Raw genomic sequence first — 24,590 nt, 5'->3', positions numbered from 1 at the left:
ACAGATGTCCTGACATTTTCCTTTAGAATTCTCTGATATCATTCAGAATTCATTGTTCCATCAATGAAGGCAAGCCGTCCTGGCCCAGATGCAGCACAACAGGCCCACACCCTGATACTCCCACCACCATGATTGACAGATGGGATGAGGTTCTTATGCTGGAATGCAGTGTTTTCCTTTCTCCACACATAACGCTTTTCATTTAAACCAAAAAGTTCTATTTTGGTCTCATCCGTCCACAAAACATCTTCCAATAACCTTCTGGTTTGTCCACGTGATTTTTAGCAAACTGCAGACGAGCAACAATGTTGTTTTTGGAGAGCAGTGGCTTTCTCCTTGCCACCCTGCCATGCACACCATTGTTGTTCCGTGTTCTCCTGATGGTGGACTCGTGAACATGAACATCAGCCAATGTGAGAGAGGCCTTCAGTTGGGGTCCTTTGTGACCTCGCCGACTATTACACGTGTGCCTTGCTCTTGGAGTGATCTTTGTTGGTCGACCACTCCTGGGAGGGTAACAATGGTCTTGAATTTCCTCCATTTGTACACAATCTGTCTGACTGTGGATTGGTGAAGTCCAAACTCTTCAGAGATGGTTTTGTATCCTTTTCCAGCCTGATGAGCATCAACAACTCTTTTTGTGAGGTCCTCAGAAATCTCCTTTGTTGGTGCCATGATACACTTCAACAGACATGTGTTGTGAAGAGCAGACTTTGATAGATCCTATTCTTGAGATAACACAGGGTGCCCACTCACACCTGATTGGCATCCCATTGATTGAGAACACCTGATATCTGATACCTCACCTTCAAACTAACTGATCATCCGTGAGGTTCACGTACTTTTGCCACTCACTAATATGTAATATTTAATCATTTTCCACAATAAATAAATGACCAAGTATAATATTTTTGTCTCATTTGTTTTACTGGTTTCTCTTTATCTACTTTTAGGACTTGAGTGAAAATCTGATGATGTTTTAGGTCGTATTTATGCAGAAATCTAGAAAATTCTGAAGGGTTGACAAACTTTCAAGCTCCACTGTATGGCTCACTCGCTTCTGTGTTTTTATTTTTTGTAAATGAGCTCAGGCGGGTGAATTTACTTGCTTACGGTTACATAAGGAGTGACTGAGGAGGCTGGATCAGGGATCTCATAAGTATATATAGCGCCTTTCAACACTGAACATCATCCTAATCCTCTTCACATGTATACTTCACCACTACCGCTGTACTTTTTTATTTCTCTTTTAATGAAGCGAGTAGATTTATGTGTTTAAAAAGAGGGGGAGCCACTGAGAAGACCAAACCTGCGACCTTGTATTTTTATATAGCGCCTTCATGCCATTAACTTCATCCATTAGCTTTTAAGCTTTAAACACTTCAAGCTCAGTTGCTCCAACAGTCTTAAAAAATTGAGCGCAGGTCACTAAGGTCACTTAGAGAGTCAGTGAGAAAACGGAGACTGTGACCGTGTCATTCTATATAGCGCCTTTTTGCACTCAGTCCAGTCTTGAGGTCAGTCAGTCATTTTCTAAGCCACTGGGAAGTGTGGGGTGGAGCCTATCCCAGTCAGCATAGGGTGCAAGGCAGGAATAAACTCTGGACAGGACACCAGTCCATCACAGAGCAAACACACAGACAAACACCGAACACACACACACACACACACACACACACACACGTGGGCCAATCCACCTGACCTGCATGTCTGTGGACCACACAGACACGGGGAGAGCATGCGAAGTCCACACAGAGAGAACCCGTGATGTGAACCCTCGTCTCACTCGTCATCTGAACAAAAATTGGGCAATTCTATGCGAGTCAATGCATGTGGAGTCCCTGAATCTTTGATGCTGTGACTGTATATAGCGCCTTTCAGCTTTAAACACCACTCTTAAGCTCTTTACACTTCAACTTTCACATTTCTTTCAGGTTTTCGGTGGGCTGGCGCCCAGCCCGGGGTTTGTTTCCTGCTTTGCACTCTGTGCTGGCTGGGATTGGCTCCAGCAGACCTCCGTGACCCTGTAGTTAGGATATAGCGGGTTGGATAATGGATGGATGGATTTATTTCTGTTAATCTTTTTTTTTTGTTTGTTTTTTAAATAAACCCAAGTGGATGATTTAATTTGCTTAGGGTCACCTAGGGAGTGGCTGAGCAGACTGGACCTGAGACGTTGTCATTATATATAGCGCCTTTCAGCTTTGAACGCCATTCCTAAACACTTCACAGTTGAAATTCAGGAGATTTTACAATTTGTCAAAATGATCCCAGGCAGGTAACTTTAATTGCTCAAGATGTCATTTAGAAATGGCTGACCCCTTTTCACGTCCCACCTTTCCACACTGAACTCCTTTCTTCATAATGTGACCCCCTAACAGATAAAGTCACTTGCTTGGGCTCACAGGAGGACTTGCTGAATCAGTGACGGTGTAACTGTACATACTGTACTGTATATGGCGCCTTTCAACTTTGAACTCCACCCTGAAACTCACGCTTTTTTTGGGGGGGCACCACCCTTAGCCAAGGTGAGAGAAGTCTGGAGACCCCCTAAGTGATGCTCTTGGGTTCCTTGCCTAAATTATACACCCATGGCTGGTGGGCAGGTTTTGATGAGATGTTCCGTGTTGGATCAATCAAATGCTGTCAGTTTGAGAACCGGACCACCAAGTGCGACACCTTTCTGACGTCACTGTTACCAAATGCAGACACCAGCTGCTTTGTTTTATTGTTGTGCTTTCCAAGAATCTCCTTTGACTGTAACATGAAAAGCCTCTTGAACCCGTGTCTGGGTTCAAACATCTGATCCAAATTATCCTTTAAATTTAAACTTTTTCACACCTGAAGATTTCATTTGCAAAACAATTAAAAGAAGTCCTGATGTTTTCTACCTGATGCTGAATGCACTCCACAAAACAAACGGACCAGAATGCAGAGATGCCCACATTGGGGTGCAAATACTTTTTCACAGAAGAGTGCCTGAACATTGGGATGTCAGCTCACTCACCCACAATGCACTTGGCCTTGGAAGGAGGTGACGTCGTCACTTCTGTTTTTTGTACGGCGTGACGATGTTGGTGAGAACGTCCCCTGCTCCCTGGGTGCAAGTGTCACCTCCCTCCGTCCATTTTATGTACCCCAGTGCCCTATCAGCAGTGGCTACAAAGCAGGAACACACCCTAGACAGGATGCCAGCTCATAGCAGGACCCTTGTTAGTAGTCCATCATGGTCTTCACTCCTCAGGTGTCACCATCTGGTCGCACAGTGAAGGTCGACAAGTAACGGACACCAAGTGCAAGTGTCTCCTGTCCCATCTGAGGAGTCGCCGTGTGATTGGGGAGGTCAGGTGGGCCAATTAAACCCTCGGACAACTCCTTCCTTGCCCCGCAGGTGGTCACAGTCTGGGAAGTTCATTTGTGTGAAGTGTGGAGTATCTCGCTGGAGGCCTCAAACCCCAGAGCAGAGGCCTGTCCCGAAATGCTAAAGGCGCTATAAAGCGAAGGCAGAGCTCTTGGCAGGCGGACCACCTGGCACCCCCCTCCCCCCCCATGCTGTTTGCTAGCAGCTGTCGCTGACTCAATCCCATAAACTTCTGATAGCTTTCTATTTCCAGAGCGTCTGCTCTCATCTGCGGCAGAAATGGAATCCCAGGCCTTCATTTGGCAAATCGGAAGAGTGCTGTGAGCGGACTTGGGGGGCGGGCAGTCCAGCGCTCTCAAGTGGATGGACGGGTGGATGGACACAGCGCTCGAATGCCTGCTCTATCTTCCACTTAAGTCCCGAGGAATTTATGAGGCCCGTGGTGATGGCCGACGGCATGAGGTCAACTTCTAATTTTGGGCAGCAGGACCTCATTTGATGTGAAGCAGGTTGGGCGCCGGAGAAATGTGGCAGTAATCATAAAAGTAGGTGGTCTTTCTAAAAAAGATGGCATCTGTATGAATTTACAGTAAAATACACATACACTCCCCGGCCACTTTATTAGGTACACCCTGCTAGTAGCTGGTTGGACCCCCTTTTGCCTTCAGAACTGCTGTAATTCTCCATGGCATTGTTTCATCAAGGTCCTGCAAACATTCCTCAGGGATTGTGGTCCACATTGTCATGATGGCATCAAACAGCTGCTGCACATTTGTTGGCCTGAATGGCCTCTACTTGTCAAGATTATTTGAATGTTCTAACGTGATGAGAATCTCCCGTCCCACCACATCCCAAAGGCGCTCTACTGGATTGAGATCTGGTGACTGTGGAGGCCACTGGAGTCCAGTGAACTCATCGTCAAGTTCAAGAAAGCAGTTTGAGATGATCTGAGCTTTGTGACATGGCGTGTTATCCTGCTGGAAGGAGCCATCAGAAGATGGCGGTGATAAAGGAATGGATATGGTCAGTGACAATACTCAGGTAGGCTGTGACATTTAAACGATGCTCACTTGGAACTAAGGGGCCCAAAGTGTGACATGAAAATACCACCACACCATCACACCACCAGCAGCACCAGACTGAACTGTTCATACAAGGCACGATGAATCCCAGCTTTCATGGCAAATTCTGATCCCCACCATCTGAATGTCACACCAGGTGACATTTCTCCAATCTTCTATTGTCCAATTTTGGTGAGCCCATATGAATTGTTGCCTCAGTTGCCTGTTCTCAGTTGACAGGAGTGGCACCTGGTGTGGTGGTCTGCTGCTGTAGCCCACCTGCTTGAACTTGTCGTGTGTTCAGAGCTGCTCTTCTGCACACCTCTCTTGAGGATAAGTGCTAATTTGAGTTCCTGTTGCCTTTCTGTCCGCTCAGACCAGGCTGGCTATTCTCCTCTGACCTCTGGCATCAACAGAGACCTGCCACTCTGATGTTTTCCCTTTTCTGGCCCTTCTCTGTAAACCCAAGAGATGGTTGTGTGTGAAAATCCCAGTAGATGAGCCGTTTATGAAATACTCAGAGCAGCCTGACTGGCACCAACAGCCATGCCACGTTCAGAGTCACTTCAGTCCTCTCTCTCCTCCATTCTGATGCTCGCTTTGAACTTCAGCAGGTGGTCCTGATGAGGTCTACAGGCCAAAATGCATTGAGGTGCTGCCTTGTGATTGGCTGATTTGCGTTAACAAGCAGCTGTACCTAATAAAGTGGCCAGTGAGTGTAAATCAGCAACTGCTATGTGCCCATACCATCTGTGTGGCGGTGACATGTTCTCCACACGTCCTCCACATTTTTTCTGCAGGTCTTCAGGTCCTCGACATCCCCAAAGACGTGTAGATTGTGCAGGGACCATAAACTGGCCCCCCTTATGAGTGTGGGCGTTTGTCCGGATGGACATCTGGCGTGCCTTTAAGTGCATTTGAAAGCATCACGCGGTGTAAATGAAAACGTTCAACCAGTTGACTAAAAGCAAAATTGCGTTCAGTCGGCCGCCCGTCATTTCACAGCTCAGCCATATTGGTTTGAGGTGCGGTGAGCAGCGCTGCTGTTGTCCATTCCTGGGGAGGAGATGGTCTTCTGATACAAATAAAAAGAAATGTGAAAGATGGAACTGCGACCCAAAAAGCCATTTGGAGACAACCTGGAGACCTGGACGTGTCATCGAGGTGAGCTGAGAAACCCTAGTGGTGACTAAGGGCAACTACAGGTGCATCACCTTCATCCTTTTGCAGAGATATCAGGAGTGCCACGTGGCCGTAGTGCCGTAACTGACACTCCCTCACAGTGCAGGTCATGTGCCTCATTCAGAACTCCGTGAGCAACACAAAGTCAAACCAGCGGGACCCCCAAGGACTCTCTGAAGAGACACAGGAGTCCAGTCTTCATCTCAGGTCACTGGATAGCGTCCATGTCTCACAAACAGGAAGCACCAGGACTCTAAAGACTTGGACCTTCGTCCTTTTGCAGATATCGGGAAGACCACACACCCCTTTATGGTGACCTCATGACCCCCCATGCTCTCCCCCATGCAATCCATCTACTGACTTCACCAGAGTCACCTGAATGTCACTACCAAGGTAAGTAAACCTCTCAAAACGAGGTCGACACTCTCTCCGCAGACAGACACACTGCTGATGGCTGTGCCCAAGAGGTCATTGAAGGCCTGGCTGTTGGTTTTCATCAGGACCCTCACAAGCCCCTACACTCAAGACTCCTCACTCAGTCTCTCGAGACCCCCGATCAGAGCCTCCATTGACTCCGCGAAGATCACAGCATCATCAGCAAAGTCAAGATCTGTGAATCTTTCTTCACCAACAGATGCCCCACAGCCGCTGGACCCCATGACTCTTCCCATGCCAGCATTGAACAGAGTAGGAGCAGAACACACCGCTGACGAACCCCAGAATCAACTGGGAAAAGCACAGAGGGTCTGCCTCCACTCTGCACAGCACTCACAGTACCAGTGGACAGGCCGGCCATGATATCCAGCAACTTCGAGGGGATCCCGCGAACCCTCAGGATGTCCCACAGCGCAGCTCGATCAACTGAGTCGAACAATTGGCAAAAATCGACAAAGGCTGCAAAGAAACTCTGCTGATATTCGCGTTTGCGCTCCATGAGGACCCTCAGTGCCAGGATGTGGTCGATGGTAGACTTCTTAGGCGTAAAACGAGTCTGCTCCGGTCGCTGGTAGGTGAGCAGGTGATCACAGGTCCCATTGAGGACGACCCTAGTGAGGACCTCACCCAGCACAGAGAGCAGTGTTACCCCCTGTAGCTACCACAATTCAGGTGCTCACCTTTCCCTTTCCAGGTAGGGATGACAAGTCCTGTTTTCCAGTCATTTGGGATGATGCCCATCTCCCAAAGATTGCTTGTAATGTTGTGTAGGTAGAAATTGTCCAGGTTTGAATTGACTTAATGTGTGTGTGTGTGCAATGGATGACTGGGAGCTTGGATGAGAGTGTCCAGGGGTGAATGAGTGTGTGATGTTGGGGTGATCCTGCCCAGGGGTCAAGTCAGATCTACAGTATGTGATGAGCTCAGTCACATGACTGGAATGTGCACCACAGGAGACTGAACAACAGGAGGAGCCCTTTCAGCTTGGGCAGACATCTGCAGTGCCCACCCAGTCCTCAAAGTGGGCAGGCCAGAGCATGGAGGACTGGCTGGAGGTTTCTGACTTTGCCAGTTCTCCATTGCTGCCAGTCACTTGGCACATTCCACATCTCTTTGTTTTTGGCAGCTCGGTATTTTTTCAGTGGCATTGCCAAGTACAAGGCTGGCATCTGCTTCAGCTCCTCCCTGTCGCTATTTAAAGAGCTGTCAGTGACAGTGACCGGGTGACTGCCACTCCTGCGGCGTTTCGACATCAGGGTTTATTTTTAGACTGATTGGACACAACAGGAAGCCAGAAGGGGACGCGATGGTCCAAGTCAGCAGTGGGAAAATTGTGAAAAGTCCCAAAGCTGGCATCTCAGGGGGAGAAACAACTGGAACAAGTGGGCAGCAAGTTTGATGATAATCCCAGGGGTCACCTGAAGGCCGCCATGTTTGGTCTTTTTATGCCAATTTGGATTTGTGATTTTTCCGGATTATCTCATCAGGTTTTTACCGTACGTACGTATGAATGTTTGTATTTCTGTCTTTTTAATTTAGTTTTTATTATTTTTGCCCTTTGTATAGTGCCTGGAAATATTCATCTGTTCTTTCATTTTCTAAACCTTGCATCCTCGTCAGGGTCCTGGGGAGCCATTGAGTCCCTCACAGTCAGAGGTCCGACTGCACCACCACCTCCTCACTCAGGGGTACAACTCACTAATGGGGTCTCCTTTGAGTTGACTGCCTAAAACGCTTGGTGAGAACCCAAGTTGGTCTTATGGGTGCCCAGTGGGGGCGAATCACAATGGTATTGGCATCCATGAAAAGAAAAATCCAACCAGGTGTCCCACTAACATCAGGCACCAACCAACACTAGATGAGGTGCCAGCCCACTCACTCACACCTGGAAAATTGAATCTGCCATCTTAACCAATGCCCAATCCCTTTTAATTATGGGGGTTCAGGTAGTAAACCTGGGGCAGCAGGCAAAAAAATATAAAAAAAAAAAAGGACACGCGTATGGAAAGAAATGTAAGGGGGCAGCGAGCAGGTGGTAACTCTGCAGCTGGGGGGCACGTTAACCACTGTGCCGCCATGCCACCTTGGCTCTGTGAAAAGCACTCCATAAATAAAACGCTATTCCAGAAATTAACACTCGACAGGCAAACTGATGGCTCCAATCGGTTTGAGCAAATTGTCAGACATTTTCCACTAAAACAGAACTGACCACCGTGGGGCACCGGGACCACACAGACGTGTACACGTGAGGCAGGTTTGAGAGCAAGTGTGCCAGCCTGTGCCACACTACACACACATATACCAACGGGCGATGGGGAGCCCCTGTGCCTGTCAGGAAAACACTGCGCAGGTAAACCGAGACAAGGCAAACTCAAGAAACTGCCCTCTTATTTTTATTGGCACTGGGTGTCGAAAACACAGTCCTGGTGGGCAGCTCATCAACGGGACGCAGAAACGGAACATGAAACGCATTTTGAAACCGGTTTAATCCAGTTTAGAGCCCGTCCAAAAAGGTAGAGACCAATCCTGGATGGTGGCAGACTTGTAACTAAGGACCACCCGTGAAGAACTGCTGCAACGATCACAGTGCCACCTACTGGGGAAATAAAAGGACGACCAACACACAACGTAACATTCGTCTTAAAAACTGGTTTCTAGTCTTGACGTTCTTCCCCATTGTGGACAACTGCAGGGCATCATGGGAGCTGTAGTCCCACAGGCCTGCCCTGTCAGGTGCTGTGGGGGCCACCAGGGGGAGCTGTCATATGCTGACGATACAAGGACCGCTGTAGTCCTGCCTGACCCAGGCGCTCCTCCTGGAGGCAACGGATGGAGCACCAGAAGTACTGCTGGTCCGGAGTTAAAAGAGGGAGTCGGAGTTGGGAGTGGAGCTGGACAACACCCCTGGGGATTAGTGGAGTGAAGTGGGAGTGAAGTGGAAGAAGCAGATGGAGTGACAGAAGGTGTTGTGTGAGAGCCGCTACAACACTGAAGGCAATAAAAGCTTCATGTTATTGTGTTGTGTTGTATTGTATTTGAACCCGGGACTCTGTGTGTGTAGCTGTGTCATTTTACATTCTCTTCTTGGGTATCTGAAACTTAATGATTCTACAGCAGGGGTCCTCAGTCCCAGTCCTGGAGGGCCGCAGTGGCTGCAGGTTTTTGTTCTAACCCGGTTGCTTAATTAGAAAGCAATTCTTGCCAATAATTTAATTTCATGGCTTGTTGGTGCTTTAACTCTGCCACGTCAGCTTCATTTTCTTCCCCTTTCTAAGGATCTCATCCAATTGACTTGAAGGCCAAAAGTAATTCTCAGTCCTTCACTTTTTTCTCCTCACTTTCCTTCCAAGTTTTTAAATAAACCCAATAGTGCACGAAAAATACACACAGGCGTAAATGTCATTTGCATGTTATGGCTAATTAGGAGCCAAGAATACGGCTGTTTAAGACTAAAATAAGCAATAAAGGAGGGTGGCACGGTGGCGCTGCCTCGCAGTAAGGAGACCCGTCTGGGTTCGCTTCCCAGGTTCTCCCCGTGTCTGCGTGGGTTTCCTCCCGCAGTCCAAAGACATGCAGGTTAGGTGCATTGGCGATTCTAAATTGTGCTTGGTGTGTGTGTGCCCTGCAGTGGGCTGGCGCCCTGCCCAGGGTTTGTTTCCTGCCTTGCGACCTGTGTTGGCTGGGATTGGCTCCAGCAGACCCCCCGTGACCCTGTAGTTAGGATATAGCGGGTTGGAAAATGACTGACTGACTAAGCAATAAGGGTTTAAAATCTTAACGGACGAGACCACTAAAGTGAAGCAGAAGTGTTACTTGAGCAATAAGAGCTTCTTGTTAAGCGACTGGGTTGGAGCAAAAACCTGCAGCAGCCACTGTGGCCCTCCAAGACTGAGACGGAAGACCCCGAATCTAAACCACGGGTGTCGAACTCCAGTCCTGGTGGGCCGCAGTGGCTGCTGCAGGTTTTTCATTCTAACCCTCTCCTTCATTAGTGACCAGTTTCTGCTGCTAATTAAGTTCTTTTGCCTCAGTTTGAATTGACGTGACTCAGACCCCTTAGTTGTCTCTTTTTCCTTAATTAGCAGCAGGGCCGGATTAAGACGATGCTGCAGCGCAAAAAAGGCCTATTTTTTCTCGGCATTGGTGCATTCGACACTCACCGTACATGCGTACTCAGACCGACCAAGGAGCCATAATTGCTTGTGACGCAACCAGCCAGCCTTTATTGAACATGAATATGAATAACGACGTAGTATCGTAACATCTCGAGATTAACATCAAACTATGTAACAATAGCAATTGTCTGAAAGTGCACTTAATGCAGAAAACATAACAATGAAATACACAAAATTTCGCAATTCTCTTACGAAACAGAGTAAGAAAAAGTGAATTTGCAGAGACATTGGGTCAAAGTGACTCCGTTCAGGCTCTTGAGGGTAAAAATTTGTGCCCGATTTAAATTTCATAATAGACCAGAATCCTGTCGAGGATTTAAAAAAATTCTAAACATCCATGCCGGGCCTGCGGGCCTGCTTTTAGTTTTACCTTTACAGATAACCGTTTAAACAGCCATCGATTTTTACCGTACAACTAACTTTCAAGGTGAAAAATTGACTACGTGGCACTTAACGATCAATAATAAAAGTGGCAAGAATCCCCAAGATATTGCAAAAAACGCAGCTAAATTACTAAGTAAACTGTTTAACGTTGTGGCGAGTGGCTGGCACTGATACCCAGCCGGGACGCCCAGGAAGAACGGAGGAGGGCTTGTGCCTCCTCCAGACCACGAGGGGGTGACCACCCTGGTGGCTTTGGGCACCGCGGGACCTGAGCTTGGAAGCGCAACCCTATAGGGGCCCGTGGTCACCACCACCTGAGGAGCCCTGGCCCACACCCGGAAGTGCTGGGGGGAAGAAGACCAGGGACACCCGGAGCGCTTCCGGGTGTGCGGCCGGTACTTCTGTCACACTGGGGAGTGCCGGCGGAAGATTATCGGAAGGCACCTGGAGCTCATCTAGGTGTGGATAAAAGGGGCCACCTCCCTCCATTCATTGTCTGGAGTCGGGTGAGGAGAAGGACAGAACTCGGGAGGAGAGGCAAAGGGGCGGCCTGAAGAGTGAAAGAGGCCGTGTGAGGCCTGGACTTTGGGGGAGTCCTGGGGGTTTGTGTGCGCTGTTGTAAATAGTAGTGGATTGTAAATAAACGTGTGGTGGTGCATTTAACACGTCTGCCTGTCTGTGTCCGGGGCTCGTTCCACAACGTAAAAATTGATCGCATTAACTTGAAATCTTCGGTTAATAATAAACACGACGACGTTATAGTTACGTCACAGCGCAAAGAACAATAGTAACTGTATAATAAGTAACGATGTGTCTAGGCGTCTGAAAGTCAGACTCCAAATTTCATTCTAAGAATGATTTTGAGGTTAATATTAGCAAAGGAAAAACTGTTCAGCTTCTGGAAAATTCTCTATTTCAGGAATGGGCCTAATGCTGCAGCATCAATAGCAGCCACCCACCTTAATCCGGCCCTGATTAGCAGCCAAACAATAATGAGACCCAAAACGAGCCACCACATGACCAGCTCACCTGGAAATAAAAAAAAGGCGAGGGTCTCGGTAAGGCTCACCTCTCAGGTCACCAAAATATTTTGACGGTGTTCTTAGAAAAAAGGCGGAGTGGTGGCTCTGAGGTTAGGGGATCTGCGCTGGCAATCGGAAGGGTGCCAGTTTGAATCCCATAAACGCGAAAAGGGACTCGACTCCGTTGGGCCCTTGAGCAAAACCCTTAACCTACAATTGTTTCGTCCCGGGTATGACGTTAATCTGCATCTGCAGGGATAAACCTGGGGGTCGGTGGCAGAATTGGCACTCCGGCCACCATAAAAAACCCTCCCACTGGTTCTGTTCCAGTGTGGTGCTGAGGTGTCACCCGTCGCATAGCGCACTCGGGTCCTAATCTGGGATCCTGAGTTGCTTTGTCACGTGGTGGGCGCAGCAATGCGCTCCTGACCTCCTCTCTCCTTTTAGAAATGTCTGCTGCGGCATAACGAGAGCAGCAACAAGCCGTGGAATTAAATAACGGCCTTAATTAACAGAAAGGATCGGCTTCCCATTAAGAGATTGGTTGGAGTTTGAAATCATTACTGGCTGTCATTTAATGAAGAAAAGAGTAAATTCTGAAGACTACATCCTTCAAAACAGGGCTATTAAAAGGAAGGGAAAAGCAGTGGAAAGGGTTAGAATGAAAACCTGCAGCCACTGCGGCCCTCCAGGCCCGAAGTTTCGACACCCCTGTTCTGAGCTATGCCCTCCATTTTCATTCGTTTACTGGTTCTTTACTTTTCTAATCATATCGGCCACTAGTCCCAGTTGCAGGCACACCCAGCAATGTCTGCAAAGGCGTTAACACCAGAATCCCTCCTTAAATTCTGATCAGCGTCCTCTCTGGGATGTTCCTTTGCACCCAGTCATGTGACTGACCTGTTGCCAAGCAGCCTGCTCTCCCAGCGACGCAGCTCAAGTCGCCCAGAAGATCCTCAGAGCTCAAGCCTGTCTGTCGTGGTGCGAGGTGCCTGGAGCTGCAGCGGGTAAGTAACATCTCGTCATTTGGAGTGCGTGTGTGCTCCATGTCTACAAAGATCTACGTGACCCCCTCCGTGAAGACCTTCACAAGTGCACTCACGTGATAGCCACATCGGCGTACAAGTCCAGCAGTACAGAAGTTCACCAGGTTTTAGTCATTTAAAATGAACTAGCCAACCTGCGGCGTACCATAATCAGGCCGGTTTTGTAATGATTTTTAAGAAAATTAACATTTGAAAAATCGGTAATGTAATAAATCAGCAAGAAAAGCAACATTGTAACATACAATCGTCCGTGACTGAAAACTGGCGGACCGCCATTGCACCTTCTCCTGTCAGACGGAGGGATCAGGCGCGGAGGGAGGAACGTAAGGAGAGGAGAAGGACGTCCACTCGCTCCCTCCGTCATGCTAGTCTGCTGATTTCTCGTCCAGTATGCGCTGCCCGCTCATGTGCCCACCTCCAACCCGTCACTCCAGTCGTTGTCGTCTTTACACAGTCGAGATGTACCTGTGACTCACGTAGACGTTTCATTGCTCTGTGTGGTTTTGGCTGCTTTTCTATAAATAATCCACCAAGACACCCGACCACGGTAGTAGCGAGGTGTGAACAAAGGGTTGGGACGTAACCAGTGGGAGCGCACGAGTCGCACTTAGTGGGAATTCTAATGGGGTTCAACGGCTTACCCAGGCCTCTCTACGCCGGGTAGACACACGCTCAATCTCATTCATAATTATTTATTGAATGCTAAACACTTCTGGAAAGACACGGTTGTCTAAAAAGGGAGGGTTTGAGGATACAACAGAAAGTGAATGAAAAGATGGAACTCTGGACAGAGCAACATATAATTGTCCGCGAGTGAAGAAGACGCATGTTTGTCGCGGATTCGAATGACTGTATGTGGCGTGTAAAACAGTTTGCTATGGTGCAGGCGGTCGTGCGTCGTAACTGAACACTCGGTTTTTTAAAGACTGCTTACTTCATTGTGTTTTAATCTCAGTTGTAAAGGATTGTTTTAAAGATCCCATGGGATACCCCTCGCAAACCGTGTTACACGCTGCATATGGCGACTCACCTCCGCGAGAAACACGCCTCTATGAACAGCCAGCGTAGCTCGGAGGTGCATGTGGCCTCTACGACAGACGAATAAAAATGACGCCATTCTTTCTGTGTCGTCGCGTCCGAGTTGGTGGGCGTGGCTCTGCGAGTTGTCATCGTATTCAATGGTCTTGGAGTTGGTGGGCGTGGCTCCATCCCGCGTGCACCATAGGTGTCTTGCTTGTCGGCAGCTTAGTGAATCCACACCCCTTCTGGCGTGCTTTCCATGGGTGTCTTGCCTTAGTGAATTTTATATATAGATAGATATTTGTTGGAATGATTCCAGTGATCTTACAGAGTTCAGTACATGCAGGGTCACGGCTGTTGAAATCTCAGCCCCGTTCTTGTTTGTCATCTCACAGAAATAAACCCCACTGTCACGGATGGCCGCTGGCCTGATGGTCAGATTCGGCCCAGACCCTCTTGTCTGAACACTCAGCGACAGACCCTCCAAGGCCAGTTAGGTGTCACCTTCTGCACTGAAGTGGTAACTGCAGGGGTGTGTAAGGCCAACACTGAAGAACACCACAGACCTTCATCCTAAGGCCAAGACTTACAAACAAAATCAAAACCAAAGTCACCGTCTGAGTTTTGTGGAGCTTGCCGTGTGTTTTTTTGGAGCAACAGATGAGAAGACATTTTTATGGGGCATGGAGATCACAAAGTTTCTCACACTATGAGCTTTAGTGGGGACCAACGCTGAACACCAGGACACCGTGCTCATGTCCTGAGGTTTCTTCCATTTTTTTCCCTACTGGGGTTTTTTTGGGAATTTTTTTCCTTGTCTTCTCAGAGAGTCAGGGCTGGGGGGCTGTCAAGAGGCAGGGCCTGTTAAAGCTCATTGTGGCACTCCTTGTGTGATTTTGGGCTACACACAAATAAATGGTACTGTATGGTATTGTATGTCACACGGTCCAAATGTCACCTGTCCACATGTACGCTCGCTTGTATTATTGGGTAAAATTTTATTAACTGAACATTTCTAGAAAATTAGGGTGTTACAGTTTGCCAAAACGGAGCAAATTGAGAATACTGGTGGTGACCAGGAGAAAAAACAACAACAAAACTCACAAAAAGACTGAGGGGACATCCGCCATCCTGTCTTTTGTCCCCAACAACCAAAAATCAGAGTTGAAGTCAAAAACAAAAGGGGACTAAAGCTTTAATAATAAAGGGTACAAACACTGCAGTGGTTTGGTGCCCTGCCCGGGGTTTGTTTCCTGCCTTGCGCCCCTGTGTTGGCTGGGATTGGCTCCAGCAGACCCCCGTGACCCTGTAGTTAGGATATAGCAGGTTGGACAAAGGATGGATGGAGCGCAAACAACCAGCACATGGAGATTTATTTTTCTTCCGCAAACTCGGATTAGGAACAGGTGACTTTTTAAGCCATCACATCAATGTTGGTCATGGGTCACGGCCTCTCAGGCCACGCCCCCAGTCAACAAGCACTCCTAACATGGCGACAGGCAGCAAAATCAAGATGGCGGACTCTCATTACTTTCTGAAAACAACAGAAAATAGAAAAGAATTCTGTGATCCAAAGAAACTCCAATTATACGCCTGCTTATGTATGTGGGCCATGAATGGTGACAGGCCTCACAACGGTGAGCAGTACGGCCGCACCAGGGCTGTCTTTCATTTGTCTTACCAGCATCATAGACCCCCGGACAAAGTAGTTTGCTGGGGCCCCCGTTTTGATACCAAAACAGAAACATACATAGGCATCAGAAACAGTGTGGGCCCCGGCCAGTGCCCATTGTGCCCATATGTTAAGAAGGCCCTGGGCTGCACCATGGAACGCAAACACAAAATGGCAGCACCCATGAACTCTTATGGAATTCTACATGTTGATGTCTCTTTCTGTTGTTTTTGAGTTGTCATGTTTTTTCATACATTTTGGTTGTTTAATGTTGTGCACTGTCTCTTTAAATTTCTATATGCTCCTTATTCTTTGTGGGTGGAGCCCTAGGAGGCGGGCCCACCCTGATGTCACCTGTCACGATTTAGGCTGTAAACTTTGTAGCCTGTTTCTTGAAGAGAAGCCATTTGCATACCGCTGTCAGGGTCACGTCTCTAGGGGCGGGGTCTCCGAGGTCATGACCCTGACTTGTTTAACAACTGGCATTGAAGGTCAGCCTTTCACTAGGCACCTTATCCACGCTGAGGATAGAATTCCTTACTTTCATTTTGCTTTCTTTTCTTGTTTTCCCTGGTTATGACTTAATGGCTGTTATTTGTTTTTGATTTTTGCCTCTCGTCTGAGCTCCGGTCGTTCCGGTTTATTTTTATTTTCTTTTGTTTTGCCGCTTCCCCCGGTTTACTCACAAAATCAGCTCTCACCCTCAGGCAATTCAGATTGGTGGTGAAGGCTCAGGAGTTGGGAATCAATGGTTCTGTGTGTAAGATTCCAATTTCTGGGTTGTGGATTTGAACTTGTCCATCTGGGATTTCCTTTTAGACAACTCGTTTGCCCCCATTTTTATTCTTTTGATCCTATATTTTTTTTTATTCATAAATCATTTAATCATAAATATTTGTTATTTTCCCATATGGTCATCCCTCCTCTTGTGGGACTTTTGTCATCTATGCTTCCATTTTCTAAACCTGTTTAATCCTGAGCAGTGTCAGCTGGTGCCCAGTAAGCATCAAGCACAAGGCAGGAGTAACATCTGGACAGGACGTCAGTCCAACGCAGGGTCAACGCGCACCCTGGTCACCTTGTTGGGAGGCAGCAGCTCCAGAACTTGGCCACCAATCCACACAAGTTTTATTATCTGCTGTGATGTTCGAGTTTTCTTGCCAGCTCCCCATTTTGAGTCCTTCTCTGGCTGAAGTCAGGTGAGCTTCGGCTGGACAGACCAGTTCAGATTCCGGCCGACTCCCTTCCTCGTTTTTCAGGATCTCACACTCCTCCTCCCTGTGAGGAAGCTCCAGTTCATAACACAATCTTAAAAGGCACTACACAGCGCCACCATTATAAAAATGAGACTAATTCATAGGTAGAAATACGGTGTAGAATTGTGCATAAGTGTGCAGAAATTATTAATAAGAAACCGAAGACAAAAATGACGGCGACAGCTGGTGGACGTGATGAGCAACTCTGAAGGGCTGAATTTGAAAACTGAGGATGAATGGACGGCTCCAGCGGCCCCTAGTGGTGAAGAAGTGAAAGCAGTGGACGAAGCAAGTAAGCTGAAGCCAAAGGCAGGCACAGCGCCCTCTCCCTGCTGTCTGCATTTCTGCCACATTCTTCTTTAATTCTATCGAGCCCCTTGTACTTCAATCAGCCAAGCTTTATTTCATATAGCGCCTTTCATGGTAAGCACCACCCCAAGACGCTTTACAAAGCAGGAAAGAAGAGAACACAAAACAAAAGAGAAAGACAAGAGAATTACAACCCAAGGTACTTGACAGGACGGCCTGGTGGTGGCCGAGTCTCGGCGAGGCGCTCAGGTAAGTCTGTCGCACTTTGTGATGCAGTGAGGGGTGCAACTTAAAGGTGACAGGTGATGAAAGATGCGTAAGACGTTGCAGTGATTAAGTGTCCAGTTTTTTTGGCCCATCAGCGAGTGTCCCGTTCACATGTGCTGCTCCATGTTCGGTTTTGTGACAGCAGTGAGTACACACATCCGAAAAAAAAAAACACACACGCTGATTCCCACAGGGAGAGGGGGGTGCTGTTAAAAGTGGGGGGACCTTATCTCGTGCAAGTGACACGGCTGTGTCTCACCCGGTGAAGCGTGTGTGTCCTCAGGCCTGGCTTTAGGATGCAAGCAGGTAGGCGAGCCACAAGAGGGCGCACAGCGTGCCAAAGTAAGGGAACCATTCTTGCAGAGGCTCGAGGGTGGCATCAGCCGGCACGTTACCTTGGACTTGCAGGATGGCGCTAGATGACAACGTGCCACTCGAGTTTTTGGCCCGGGCGACATACAAGCCTGCGTCTTTGTCGATGGCCTTGGCAATGAAGATGCTGTGCTTGCCTTCTTTGCGTGAGAGTGTCACGCGTTCGTCTCCGCTCACTTTCTGGCCGTTCCTGTACCTACGGCAAAGAATTTCTAAGTCACACACTGACAAGGCATTGACACAAACAGACATGAGAGGGCAGTTCTATCGCCAGCAGGGGGCACCAGCTGCCCAATCAACAACTTCTCAAGCAGGAAGAAAGGGAGTCAAGGCGGCTCAGTCTGCACCATGAGGCACAAATGCAATTCTGGCGGCACAGGGGGTAGTGAGGGGCACCCTACCCCAACACAATTTGAACCAATAGCACTTAAATGGCCAGGCTCTGCCCCCAGGACCCTCGGGGCGTACCTTGCATCCGTTTAGCTAGCAAATGAGAGGACTACTTAACGGACTTAGATTGGGCTTTTTTCTAGAATTTTCTTGAACATTCTGGTTGATTGTGCGACTTCTCTCATCACGCCGAGTATCAGAGTTCGCCTGCGGTGCCGATTTATTAGCGCGAATCTGAGAGACACACAGCGAGGCCCTTCTCACTCACGTGCCAGCCTCGGGGCGTATCTTACATCCGTGTAGCTAGCGTACGTGAGAACTACTTAACGGATTTAGATCGGTTTTTTTCCTGTAACTTGCTTGAACATTCCGGTTGATTTTGCGACTTCTCTCATCACACTGAGTATCAGAGTTCGTTTGCGGTGTCGATTTATTTGAGCTAATCTGAGAGACACACAGCGGGCTGAGGAGCGCAGGAGGCAGTTCCTCAGGAGTGGAGAGCCGGGCAGTGCCCTCCTCTGGGCACTCACACGCCAGCCTCTGTTCGAGTCGCTCTACCTCTCGCCATGTGTTGGAGCGCACCTCGCCTCCACTTAGCTAGCGATACCCGTTTGTTGATTCATTTTTAAAGTTTGTCCTGTTTCACTACTACACGGGCAGAGCCGCGGGGGGACGGCTAGTATTTAATATTGAAGAGTAGAGTTCTGATATTCATATATTATATCAAAGAGTGGGGTGGCCCAATGGGTTCAGAGCAAAAAGTGCCAGTGTGGACTGGTACTCCACTGCTGAAATCGAATAAAATCAGTGGCAGTCTACTTCAAGCCCTGACCGTGGCGCCATTTTGGATTTTCTGTATCTGCCGGATAGGCACATGCCATGCTGCCAAGGTGCTACAGGGCGTCACACAGGTGAAAATTGGGTGGGGTTCAACTAAACATACTGTTTTCCATGCGACACTGCCACCGACGCAACGTCCGTCTGATTCAGAGTGGAGGAACGCACTGCAAGACTGCTGACATCACTTCCTGTCAGAACTCCACCAGTTCCGCCCCTTTCTGCCTTCTGTGCTACACAACCACATCAATCAGGACCAGCCTGCTGACCGGAGCGGAGCGGATCTCCTCGATTAGGAAGTCATCTCCAGTCTCCAGGAGGCCACCACACAACATCAGCACTTTGCGATGGCTTCACGTTGTTTTGTTCATCCCTGAAATGAACCTGCGGTACCTCAGACTAGTTTTGTTCTCTTTGTTTCCAAGAGTGTGTGTGATGTCGGTTGTGTGATGATATAAAGCTTCAGTGCCGTGCGTATTCTTCCTTATCCAAGACAAAGATTCCTCCAAAAAGCCTTACAAGTGAAAGATTTTGGGCTTCTTTTAACTGTTTAGAACTGTTTAGCGTTTTGATTTGATAATTTGGATTTCCTGGTTTATGATCTTGGCCCATTTTTACAAAAACGGTCATTAAAAATATTATTCTCTTGCCCTCGAGTCCGTGCGGAACAAATCTTTGCAAAATTATGGTAGTTAGGAAAACGAAATCCTAGCAGGAGTTTTGACGGCATTTCATTTCCGCCTGATCGCTTTGTTTGGGCCTTTCGGTTTTCTTTGTTCTTCCCAATCAATGAACCTCCCGCCTGCCCCTTCACTTCGTTCTCATCCGCTCCATTTAATATCTCGACATTCTCTAGTAGCCCATTTAAATTTGCATTTCAGCTCCAATCACGGCATTCGTAACAAAACTTAAAATACTAATCCTACCGAAGGCACGGGGAGTGCAGATCCTTGTCCAAATTTTCACAAAATTGTCACTAAATTTCATTTTCCATGTCATTTCACAATTGTTCGAGGGCGGGGGTCCCACAAGCGTGAGCTGCCATTTTATAGTTGGGGGGCTGTCGATGTCACGCGCGACACTCAAGCAACAGATGTTCTCATCATCAACAACACAGCTGCTGAGAAACGAGCCCTCAACGATATGGTGGCAAAAGACGCCCCAAAGTGACGCGGCCATAAAGACAAAATAAAAAAAAAAAACATGAAGTCGGACCCCGAAAATGCCACAAAGCAGTGGCGGAGAAGTCGCAATAAAACTCAGTAAAAAATATTTTTGGAAGCTTTTTAACTAACTGCTGAGGTGAAATCGAGGAATCGTGACAAGTGCTCAGCCCGGCAGACACAGGTGGTATAGTAGGTGGGATATCCCCAGCCAACTCTTAGGGGGTATAAGGATGGGGTAAGGATGGAGGTGGGAATACCGGTGGCATTGTGTGTGTTATCTTCCTGCATCAATGGCATGCATTTCTCTGTTCGCTTATAATCTGTGGTTCTCTGCCAATTCAGTTTTACTCAAACGGCTGCCCAACCCTACTGGTCAGTCTGCACCTTTGTTGTCACCTTCCTGGTTCTCCTTTCCACCCGCTTGCCTGTCACAGCCTTGTGTACCCCAGACGAGTGAAAACTGCGCTATGCATCTGCTCTGCTCATCAAGGACACCGGTGGTGTAGTAGGTGGGATATTCTCAGGTGAATATCCAGAATTGCTTGTTAGATAGGATGGAGATGTGGAGATTGTGGTGAACGAATGCATGTGACCAAACACCGTTCTTCCTGTGTCAATGGCGTGAATTACGCTGGTCACGATATGCTGTAGTCTTACAACTCGAAGCCTTGCTGCAAATTCAGCGTTACACTAATGGCTACTCAACACTGCTGGTCAGTCCCCATCTGCGTCCTCACCGTCACAATTCTCTACACCGTCCTCCTCCGTTCTCTCCAGCTCAGGTCTGTCCTTACGTCTCACTGTGTCACCCTGTCCTCTTGGTTCTCCTCCTGTCCTTTATTTAGTCTCTGCCATCTAAAACAAAACCATTTTCCACTGGTCTGCGACTCTGGGCAGGGGACACCCCCTTGGGTTAATGTCAGTCGGAGGGTTTGGGCTTGGTGACCTTCTGTCCTTCACCAGCTCTTAACTGGAATTGGGTTTTTAAGAATATTAACGTAACAACTAAGAATCTCAACCACCAGTATACCCAGTTTACATTTGTTCTTAAACCCCACCGCAGGCATTTTGCTTTGGGCCTTTCAGATGGTCTTGTGCATGTCCTGGCAATGAATCCCAGAGGGTCTCAAAACTGTGATGTGGTTAAGAGCTCAGTGAAGACCCATTGAGGTGGGATGTGCATGGAGATAGGATGCTTCCTTCTGGGGGTATACCAGGTACATCTCACTGGGATTACACCCTGTGGGATATGGCCGGCCATTCATCCCAGCCAGTACCCCCAGGCTGCCAGGTGGAGCCCTTCTTGCAACATAGAGGTGCCCCGAGTTCCAGCAGGGCATCATGGATAGTGGAGTTTTACATCACAGCCCTGCTGGATACCATGGGGGCCTTCAGGGGACGCTGCAGGAAGGATCAAGGACTTCTATTTCCCCTATAACCTGGAAGTACGTCTTAGTCACAGACGACAGAGGAAATGACGTACTTCCGGGATGAAAAAGAAGAGTTTTTGATCTGACCCGGAAGTGCTAGGAAGTCACATGGACTGAGGGTTCAGAAGCACTTCTAAGTCAAGGACTATAATGGACTCTGGGAAATCCCAGACGGACGAGCGGAGTCGGAAGGAAGGGGGGCAACGCGTCTGGGAGTAGGAGGATTGATTATTGTGTAATGGTTATTGTATGAGTATAGTGGAGTGGAGGGTGCTTTGTGCACTTTATTATTGTAATAGAATACAATATTGCACTTTTATCTGGTGTCGGGCATCTGATCTGAGGGTTCAAGGGGACGACAGCGCCCCCTATCTGTCACAACCCCTTCAGCAGGCCCTGGGAATTTCACAGCCGAGGACTGAGCAGCCTAGTCACCCAGATCGGCAGTGCGACCCTCATCAAGATACGTGTAGGGAAAGTGACATGAAGGGACACTGTGAGCACCAGCCTGAGGCCTTCAACTTTACAGTTCAACACCTCATCCACTAGGGGGCTACACTGCCGGACAGACAGGGCGCGGATATTCTGACACTGAGAAGGTGACCAAAATATTTTAAAATAAAGGACCAGAAGAAGTGACTCGAGTCAAAAGACCAGCAAGGATATGTAGCTGGGAGGCCAATTAAACAAACACAGCCATCAAGCCAAAAGCGAAAAACCTAAATTGCTATCAAAAAGCGCAGAGCAAGCGTCATTTACCAAGATGACCAGATAAGAACGTGAGAAATCTGACAAACGAGAGGAGACCCCTCAGCATTCAGTTCGTTTGTGGCTCGTTTGTTCAGCAAGTAGCTAAGCTGCCCCTTACAGATCCTCCTTAAAGCTTCAGCTCGTTGGCTCGGTAGTTTGCTCTGGGGTCCCCCGACTCTTCATATCAAGAAGTCCAAAATCGTTGGGTTATAAAACCCAAGCTAAATACGCATATTTTAGAAAACAATCTTAGAAAAACAAAAATGAAATTCATTTATAAATGCCATAAATCATAAGAACAGAATCCTCTTTTAAAGGTGCTAGCAGAATATTTATCAAAACCACCGCAGGTTTTAAGTTTCAGGATTAGAGAGATACGTCCCGATAAACAAGTTCTGTCCCGGTTTTGTCCTCACAATGTCCTTCTTTTCTTTTCCACTCATTAACCTTGCAACTGCATCTGAGTGAACAAAAGTTGTGGGACCTTTTAGGCAAATCTGCCAACAACGAGAACAACCGCACAAAGGACGACCTCAACAGTACAGAAAAGGAAATTGTGGCCCTGATAACGACTGTATGCATCGCCTTCAATGAATGAAAGGAGAAAACGAAATGGAATTGCAAAATGACGTAATCTTCTTCTTCTTTCGTCTGCTCCCATTAGGGGTTGCCACAGCGGATCATCTTCTTCCATTTCTTTCTGTCCTCGTCATCTTGTTCTGTCATATCCATCACCTGCATGTCCTCTCTCACCACATCCATAAACCTCCTCTTAGGCCTCCCTCTTCTCCTCTTACATGGTATCTCTATCATTAGCATCCTTCTCCCCAAACCAACACAATCTTGCCTCTCTGACTTTGTCTCCCAAACTGTCCAACTTGAGCTGACCCCCTAATGTCCTCATTTCTAATCCTGTCCATCCTCATCAAACCCAATGCCAATCTTAACATCTTTAACTCTGCCACCTCCAGCTCTGTCTCCTGCTTTCTGGTCAGTGCCACCATCTCCAGTCCACATAACACAGCTGGTCTCACTACCATCCTGTAGACCTTCCCTGTCACTCTTACTGATACCCATCTGTCACAAATCACTCCTGACACTCTTCTCCACCCTGCCTGCACTCTCTTCTTCACTTCTCTTCCACAATCCCCATTACTCTGTATTGCTGATCCCAAGTATTTAAACTCATCCACCTTCATCAACTCTACTCCCCTCATCCTCGCCATGCAACTGACCTCCCTCTCATTCACACACATGTATTCTGTCTTGGTGGTCCTACTGACCTTCATTCCTCTCCACCTCTCCAGGGTCTCCTCAACCTGCTCCCTACTCTCACTACAGATCACAATGTCATCAGCAAACATCACAGTCCATGGGGACTCTTGTCTAATCTCATCTGTCAATCTGTCCATCACCATTACAAATAAGAAAGGGCTCAGAGCCGATCCCTGATGTAATCCCACCTCCGTCACTCCCACCACAGACCTCACCATAGTCACACTTCCTATCCTGTACTACTGTTATGTACTTCTCTGCCACTCCCGACTTCCTTATTCAATACCACAGCTCCTCTCTCCTCACCCTGTCATTTTCTTTCTCCAGGTCCACAAAGACACAATGCAACTCCTTCTGGTCTTCACTAAACATCTCTATCAACATCCTCAGAGCAAACATCTCATCTGTGGTGCTCTTTCTTGGCATGAAACCACACTGCTGCTCACTAATCATCACCTCCCTTCTTAACTGAACTTCCACTATTCTTTCCCATAACTTCACGCTGTGGCTCATCAGTTTTATCCCCCTGTAGTTACTGCAGTCCTGCACGTCCACCTTATTCTTAAATATCGGCCCACCAGTACACTTCTTCTCCACTCCTCATCATACTCTCACTTTCCAAGATTCCATTAAACAATCTAGTTTAGAAACTCCACTGCCGTCTCTCCTAAACACCTCCATGCTTCCACAGGTATGTCATCTGGACCAATGGCTTTTCCATTTTTCATCCTCTTCATCGCTGTCCGTCCTTCCTCCTTGCTAATCTGTTGCACTTCCTGATTCACTATCTCCACATCATCCCACCTCTTCTCTCGCTTGTTCTCTTCATTCATCAGCCTCTCATAGTACTCTTTCCATCTGCTCAACACAATGACGTAAAATGATGTAATCAATCGCACCCAATGAAACGCTTATTTCAGGAGTGGATGTGTTATTTGGGAGAAACTCTCTCTTTTTCTAGAACGTCCTATTGTGATGTGATGACTACCAACTACTCAGTACCACTCAGTGTCGGTAGCAGCCAAGTGGAGTTTTTGCGTGTGACTTTTTTTTTCGCGCCCACACGTTCACGTCTAATACGTTTGCTCACACCGAGTTCGCTCTACGTGAATCCCTACATCGAGGCCTGAAGTAAGCTGCATCGTGAAGAACGCACATTGAGCAGCACTCAGCTGGCACG

At 47.8% G+C, this 24,590-nt stretch overlaps 1 protein-coding gene across 2 annotated transcripts in view; it reads right to left on the bottom strand.

The window, feature by feature from the left end:
- The window catches only part of ccdc141 (coiled-coil domain containing 141), a 123,567-nt gene that overhangs the window by 16,041 nt on the left and 82,936 nt on the right, over positions 1-24,590 (bottom strand). Inside the window, exons 25-26 of one of the 2 annotated variants that reach the window (XM_039757767.1) lie at positions 17,586-17,758; positions 14,521-17,057 (exon numbers count right to left, since the gene is read on the bottom strand). In XM_039757767.1, the coding sequence (XP_039613701.1) occupies positions 17,014-17,057; positions 17,586-17,758 (217 nt within the window). In that variant the 3' untranslated portion in view covers positions 14,521-17,013. Of the gene's footprint in view, positions 1-14,520; positions 17,058-17,585; positions 17,759-24,590 lie in introns of those variants that run through there. The other variant, XM_039757766.1, reaches the window with a different exon arrangement.

The sequence above is a fragment of the Polypterus senegalus genome, chromosome 6, assembly GCF_016835505.1.
Source record: "Polypterus senegalus isolate Bchr_013 chromosome 6, ASM1683550v1, whole genome shotgun sequence".
NCBI lineage: Eukaryota > Metazoa > Chordata > Cladistia > Polypteriformes > Polypteridae > Polypterus > Polypterus senegalus.
Note: the sequence above shows the minus strand (reverse complement) of the source record. Positions and strands in the feature narration are given on the sequence as shown.